General features: G+C 43.4%; 1 protein-coding gene across 9 annotated transcripts in view; it reads left to right on the forward strand.

Moving 5' to 3' along the window:
* Positions 1–7,500, forward strand: part of mpp3a (membrane protein, palmitoylated 3a (MAGUK p55 subfamily member 3)) — a 34,453-nt gene that overhangs the window by 22,408 nt on the left and 4,545 nt on the right. For 6 of the 9 annotated variants that reach the window (XM_039824241.1, XM_039824242.1, XM_039824243.1 and 3 more), the window contains 7 exons: positions 1,022–1,107; positions 1,847–1,921; positions 2,481–2,677; positions 3,636–3,700; positions 4,578–4,598; positions 5,687–5,728; positions 7,151–7,216. In XM_039824241.1, coding sequence (XP_039680175.1) covers positions 1,022–1,107; positions 1,847–1,921; positions 2,481–2,677; positions 3,636–3,700; positions 4,578–4,598; positions 5,687–5,728; positions 7,151–7,216 — 552 coding nt within the window. The remainder of the gene's footprint in view (positions 1–1,021; positions 1,108–1,846; positions 1,922–2,480; positions 2,678–3,635; positions 3,701–4,577; positions 4,599–5,686; positions 5,729–7,150; positions 7,217–7,500) is intronic. The other 3 variants (XM_039824244.1, XM_039824249.1, XM_039824250.1) reach the window with 3 other exon arrangements.

Consider the following 7,500-nt stretch of genomic DNA (forward strand, 5'->3'; position numbering starts at 1 on the left):
TCTTTTTTTGCATGTCATCCCTGAGGATGACATGCAAAAAAAGTTCCCAGCATGGAAGACAGCCAGGACATTGCAATAATGTAGCACAGCCCTCAGGAAGCTGAGCTACCAGGATGCCCTAGGAAGCTCCTGATTTTTACAGCATGTGTACAGCAGTGATGGCATTTGTTGTCTTGCAACCAGTGAAAATTAGCGACACTGTTTCACAAAGACTGTGCATATATTGTATGTGTGAGATAAACAAAACCTGGTACTGTAATGACTTATGATGAGATCAAAGCCAGAGTGAGAGAGATGCAGCAGGAGGAGAGAAATGAGAGGGATAGTGCAGTTGCTGCTGAAACCCAAAGCTCTCCACGAGTCCCCAGAGAATCAATCACACAATATAGACTCAGCAAAGATCCTTTCATTGGCGTTACCATGGAAATATCAGGCACAGGCGCGCGTGCGTGTGTGTGTGTGTGTGTGTGTGTGTGTGTGTGTGTGTGTGTGTGTGTGTGTGTGTGTGTGTGTGTGTGTGTGTGTGTGTGTGTGTGTGTGTGTGTGTGTGTGTGTGTGTGTGTGTGTTGGCATTAAAAACATGCATGCTGGGAAAGTAAACCAATCAGTGTTTGCATCCATTAATCATTTATGTCTTTATCGTTTTCTTGCTGCGTCAAGTAATGGAAAAAGCTCTCGAGACAGAAGCTGTAGAGAGATTTCAGAATTGGCCTCAGGTCTCTTTGGAAATGCATACATTACTGTATACGTGTATGATTGAACAATAGTGTGTCTGCTGTCATGTGCTTCTCTGTCCTGAGAGGAAAGCGTATTGATCGGACTTCTCTCAGCCTTTGATTTCATTGTTGTGGCTGCAGCTAAATAGATCACAGCTGATGATAGATGCGGCTCATATCTGCGGATCAGACAATGATACCGATACAAATGATAAACCCCAAAGGCCCAACGAAGACTCTTTGATTGTCATTGATGTTTCTGCCCCGCTCAGTCGGTGTCTTTATACCATGGCCTGTCCTCACAGGTTTGGTCCATGTAGGAGATGAACTCAGGGAGGTCAACGGAGTCTCTGTGATCCACAAGAGGCCTGATGAGATCAGTCAGCTGTTGGTAAGACAGATGGACAGTTCTATGGTAGATTTAAAGAAATGCTGGTATAGATGCCACATAGAAATACTGTACAAAATATACATTCGTGCCTAAGGTGTACACAGTATTATAAATTTATATTTATCCTTTTTTTGATTCTTTTGGTCTACAACTTTATAATGGTGATTGATTTTACAACTTAGCCAATCATTTGCAATTTTAAGTAATTGTATATTTAAAACGAAAACAATATTGTAAATGAATCAAATCAAACATGCATCAAAACAATTAAAATCTGGACTTGATCATCATAAGGCAACCAAACACAAATATATGGTCAAAATGAATGAGATATTCAGAAAAGAATTTGTGTTTTTTGCATCTTGTATAAATTCTATACTATTTGCTATAATGCAGTATTTTAAACCACATGACAGTAAATTAAATATGTTGTGATTGCACATTTGCACAATACATAATTTCTTTAGGATAAGAGAAAGAAAATGCTCTGCCCATGTTTTGTTTGTTTAAATACAGGGTTACCTGTATGTGCCCCAGACTGATGCAGTGTTAAATATAGAAGTGAATCCTCATCTAAAATGTTGTGTCCATCTCTTATTTATTTATAAACAGGGTGCACTGACAGTCCGTTAAAAGTAAAATCCACCTCAGGGAGCCTTTTAAGTAAATTATACTCCGTGTTTGTCTTTAGCAGTCACACTCCTCTCTCCTTTACTTCCTCTGTCTCTTTGCTATCTAGTCCCAGTCCCAGGGCTCCATCACTCTAAAGATAATCCCTGCCATTAAGGAGGAGGACCGACTGAAGGACAGCAAGGTGAGATGAAGCCTGAGTGACTGAGCATGAAACTGCAGCTGAAAGGAAACACTCTATCTGTACATCTGCCAGTCCATCTGTACGTGTCAGGACACCCTGGAGGGAATTTCTTCCAATTTGGCTCAAACCACCACTTGGACTCAAGGAAGAACTGATTAGATTTTGGTGGTCAAAGGTTACCAAATGCATTATTGGACATAACGCAAGAATTTCTATGCTATAATGACAACATTTTACACAAATGTCTAATAGAATAAAATGATAAAGTGATGATATTTCATACCCCAAATGTCGAATTCAATGTGACATAAGTTTCTGGGAAATATTTTCTCGCCATTATTCAACGCCATAACTCAGGAACAGAAAGGGGAGCGATTTGGTTGGATACTGAATTGGTGACACTAATCTTTAAACTGTAGTGATTGTATAGATCTTCTGTGCTGCCGGGTTGAAGATGTGTGTGAAGCGTCCACGTTTTGCCAAAAAATACACTGAATACCTTTTTTTATATAGGCATACAATACATACTAATCTCTAAATGTGGTGCTTCTTTTGTCAGGTGTACATGAGAGCCTTGTTTGACTACATCCCATTGGAAGACAAAGCGACGCCTTGCCAAGAAGCGGGACTTCCCTTTAAGCGGGGAGACATCCTGCAGGTTGTGACCCAAGATGACCACACGTGGTGGCAGGCCAAGCGTGTGGGAGACAGCAACCTGCGGGCGGGACTCATCCCATCCAAACAGTTCCAGGAGAGGTGAGAGCACCAAAGAGGAGACATGTGGTGTAAACAGTGCGAGGACTGTACGGTTCACCCACACAGTGCTGATATTTATTTGATCCAGCCATTTTTTATCTGTCAAATCCACATTCATGTGTTCCACTTTGAAGGGGCAACAATGATTAGATAGAGCATTAAAGCAGCTTGGGGAAGAAAAAAAATGGAAACACAGCCTTGAATAGGCACATGCTTATACGGTTAGTGTCGTAATCCGTCAGTAAGATGATCTCAGATGGCAGGGAGATCCCTGCCAAACACTGCAGTGTCTGTTGGATTAATTACTGCATCTTGACTGACACTTGAAAGACCCAGGTTAGAGAGGTATCTGTGCTCGGAAAGCCTACATGCTATGTTTTAGAAGTTAAATAAATGTTTAGGATGAAATAACACAATTCTGCTGATGCTGTGGGTTCCTGCTGCACTGTGAGCTAAAACAATGATGAATGAGAAAAACGTCTCTAAATGCATTAGCATGACTGAACAAAAGTAGCATGAGTTCCACGAGCATCCACGTCATCACGCAGTGTTGTTGTGGATGGAGTACTGAACCGGCCTACCATGCACAGTGCCTCTGTTTGAAGTGCCTGTTTATTGTCAGTTGTTAGAAAGTCAAACGACTACAAAGAGACACAAACCAACCACAGAGAGATGCAAAACTACCACAAAGAGAGACAAAACAAATGCGAAGTGACACAAAATTACCACAAAGCGACATAAAAAGATTACAAATGAATGAAGACGACACCGAAGAGACACGAAATCTACATAAGTGTTGTATGTTCCTCTCTCTTTCATTTTGAAATCTTTTGTAACTCTCTGACATCCCTCCCCACTCCCCCTCCCTCACCCTTTGCTTATCGTGTATTTCTGACCTGATGATTCTCTTCCTGCCTCCGTTCTCTCTGGCTCTTTGTTCTGCTGCACATTTCTCCAGGCGACTGGCCTACAGGATGAAAATGGGCACACTCCCGAATCCAAAATCCCCTAAAAAGCCTGTCTGTAAGTTTCTGCTTCCTAGGATTCCACTGCATCTTCAGCATTATTTCATAATTGCAGTTTACTACCTGCAGCATCTCTCACTATCAGCTCTCCTTTCTATACTAATGTATTCGCTGTCATTATATGACAATAACCTCTCCGCTGGATAAATGCAGCAATGTTTTCATTGACATTTATTGACCTTTTGTTCTGGTAATTGGCATCTTCCGAGGCATTAGCATTCATTGTCCATCCTCTCCGTGCCGCTATGTAGACATGTTTTTAAAAGGGATGAGAGAGAGATGGAGGGACACAGAGACGGAGGGAGGATCACAGATATGAATTAATCGCTTTCATGTTCGGTCCATCTGGCCAGCGAGCAGCTTAAGTAGATCCAGACAGTGTTACAAGCTGTGCCCACTGGGAAACAAAGCCTCAACAATACATTACACTTCTCACTTTCTCACTGGATACTATATGGGCGGTAAACTGTAAACTGCCAGGTGAGTGGGTAATGTGAGTGGTGGCTCTTCATGGCACGAAAGCTGTAGGTGATCCGATTAGGCCTAAGTCACGGGGAGACAACAAAAGCTTAGCAGTATGGCAGCTAGCCTTGCTACGCCACGCTGCAGCAAGCCTGCGGGGATCCTTCCGTCTCGGTCTCCCTCCACACTCATTCAGCTTGTCTGATTAAGTCCCCTAAATCCCAGCAGGGGCCCTTTAAATGTCTCCCCCCTCTCTTGTCTGTGACGTCATTGACGATGGCAATAAATCTCTTCAAATGTTAAATCCTCATTTCATAATTTTCCAAATCTCATTCTCTTATGCCATCTACACCAACGTGACCTTTACCGACTCTAATGTTTTACACGTTTCTCCTTGTTGCAAACTACATCAGATGACCAAGGATGTGATAAAGGTGGGTACGTGTGCAGCAACAAACATGATTCATCTGGAACACAGACACATCCTCACACAAAACACACATCATTTTCATTGAGGCCTCAGAGTGTGTGTGTGTGTGTGTGTGTGTGTGTGTGTGTGTGTGTGTGTGTGTGTGTGTGTGTGTGTGTGTGTGTGTGTGTGTGTGTGTGTGTGTGTGTGTGTGTTCTACTGCTTCCAGCTTAATTCCTCTCCTCCTGCTGTTATTGCACCAGACTAGAATAGAGACTCTCTTTTTGCCTAGCTTGTGTGTGTGTGTGTGTTGTACCAGGTGATGTGCAGGCAGAACAGCATCTCTGGAGACTTTAGCACAACCAAGCAGAGGTTGTTAAAGATAACAATAGCTCCTCTTTTCTTTTGCGTCATCCTCAGTCCCTTTCTTCTTTTGTACTGTTTTCCCTCCGCATCTTTTACTCTGCTGCTGTTTCAGCTGCTGTTTTTCATGTTGTGTTTTTCTAATTTTCTAAAAGACCAGTGCATATTGTTGTCATACATAAGATTTGATGAAAAGACAGAATTCAGACATAGATGAGTAAAAGTAAACCTTTGTCTTTTGTTTTGTAATTGTGGATTTGTAGGTTTCTGTATGAGACAGTTTGTACCTCAGCTGTGAATCTTTGGGGAGGCGAGGCTTGTTTATATGTGTGTGTGTGTGTGTGTGTGTGTGTGTGTGTGTGTGTGTGTGTGTGTTTGTGTGTGTGTGTGTGTGTGTGTGGGTCACAGAGACTCTGCTCACAGCTGGCTCCTTTTCAGATGGAGAGCCTCTCCTCTCCTCTCCTCTCCTCTCCTCTCCTCTCTCCTCTCCTCTCCTCTCCTCTCCCTCTCCTCTCTAGCCTTTGTTAATGGCTGTTGCCTCCAACAGCGTTCCTTCATTATCTCTTGGCTGCCCCTCCACTCTCGCCTCCTGCCGTCTGCCTGCCTGCTGCCTGTCTGCCCCGCCTGCCCTCTCCAGCGCCCCACGGCCCGCCCTTCTTTTTAACTCTTCCACCTTCCCCTACTCCTTAACTCTTCCAGGTCTCTTACCCTGTGCTTACCCCCCTCTTTTCCCTGCTTGCCTCCCTACAGAGGACTGTGACTGTGAGGGCTATTTCAATGGACAGTACATAGGTGAGAGTGTACATATCTTTCTCCACCTCCTTCTCCCTAATTGCTCTTTGCCTGCTGCAGCCTGGCTGTGCGCTGGTTCCCTGGGTGCTTCTGGGCTGGGGGTCAAAACTACCGCTTGTGTAGGGTTGACCTGTCTCGGGCCAGGGGTTGAGAGATAAGAGGAAGGGGCGAAGGTTTCGAAGGGTCAAGAGACGGTCAAAGATGATGCCAGATGAGGAAGATGGATAATGTTATCCGATTTATGTGGGCCAAGGGAATATGTATGCAGATGTAGAAGGAAAAAGAACAAGTGTTATTAACCGTGAAATGAAAGTAAAGTAGAAAAAAATGTGTAAGAAGTATCGTCTCACACTTCTGAAGGTGCCAGTAACAGATCTGCCTCTTCTGCATAATTAAGAGTTAAAAGTGTCACGTCTCACAGTATAGAAGCAGAACAAATGTAGACTGTATTACATTAAAAACAAAGTGGTGATGAATTTTGTTAGTACAGGATTTGTGCTGGTTTTGAGTCTATAATTTTCTAATTATTTCTTAGGAAGTTTCCTGAAAAGAACTTTTGTTTCTACATACTAAATGAGTAAAATGAGACAGTGTTGAATTAGTACACTTAATTTGTATACTTAAATTAAATTTCAAATAATTGCTTGCATAAAGAGTTTTTTATTCAGTGCACAATATGAATATTATGACATGAATATACACTTGGGTTGAAATGGAGCGGTTATTTCCTTTAAATTCCTAATTTAGCACAAAATGTTTTTTGTAATTATTAGAATAGTACATACCTTTAAAACATTTCCAAATATTAATACAATACATGTTGGTACTTATTGCGTTTAAATAGATATCCAGGCATTTTATGTTGCAATAACAGGATTTAAATTTAAATTGGGGTGGAGGGAATATATCAGTCCCTTTTTATCCTCAACCCCTCTCTAGCCTTCCACTGGCCTCCCCTCCCTCACCCTTCTTCAGCCCAACCTGACCCCCATTTACTCCCCCACATCCTGTGAGCTGCTGAAATGATGATGAGCACAAGGAGGGATCTAAACAGCACCTTCTCCCTGTAACACAAAATACTTTATAAAAACAGTTTGTGGGCTTCCTTTCACTTGCACTCTGCTTGGAGCTGTAAAACCCTCCCCTCCCTCCCTCCGCCCGACCCTCTCCACCTTGCAGTGTTTGGATCCTCCTAAACCTCCCTCCCCTCCTGCCCTGCATTTAACTAACTGCCCCTGCTGCTGTGCTGTGGCCAGTGCACTGCTTCCCTTCTTCCCCGAAACACCCTCCCCTTATTACCCCACCCCATGAGGGCCCTGCTGCGTTGGACGCATTGCACACTCAACCAGGCACGTTTGCTGCTCGTTCACCCTGTGTGGAGGTGTGAGGCTGGGTTGTGTGATGCTCTAACGCCAGTTATAGTCTCTCCTAAGTGTAAAGCAGTGGCGCCCTCCTGTGGCCAGGTGTTTTCCTGGGAATTTTATACAGGTACAGTGCCCGGCTCATTCCCTCAGGTACACACCACTGAAGGGGGATACAGACAGTCCTGGCCATGGGAGACCCTGGTTGGCAGTCACTCTCTGCCATTGATGTGGGGTTTCTCAGGGCCAGGCTGTCCTGTCTGTCCTGCCTCAGCACTGTAGCCTTGTTCAGAGCAGCATGCCTTGTTTGGACCATAATGTTGGAAATTGTCTATTTTGTGTCACTGAAATGTTTTGAACAGCTGAAAGAGTTTTGAAAAAATGTATTTAACAAATGTTTGCCTAAAAAGT

This window comes from Perca fluviatilis, chromosome 15, assembly GCF_010015445.1.
Source record: "Perca fluviatilis chromosome 15, GENO_Pfluv_1.0, whole genome shotgun sequence".
In the NCBI taxonomy this organism is placed as follows: domain Eukaryota; kingdom Metazoa; phylum Chordata; class Actinopteri; order Perciformes; family Percidae; genus Perca; species Perca fluviatilis.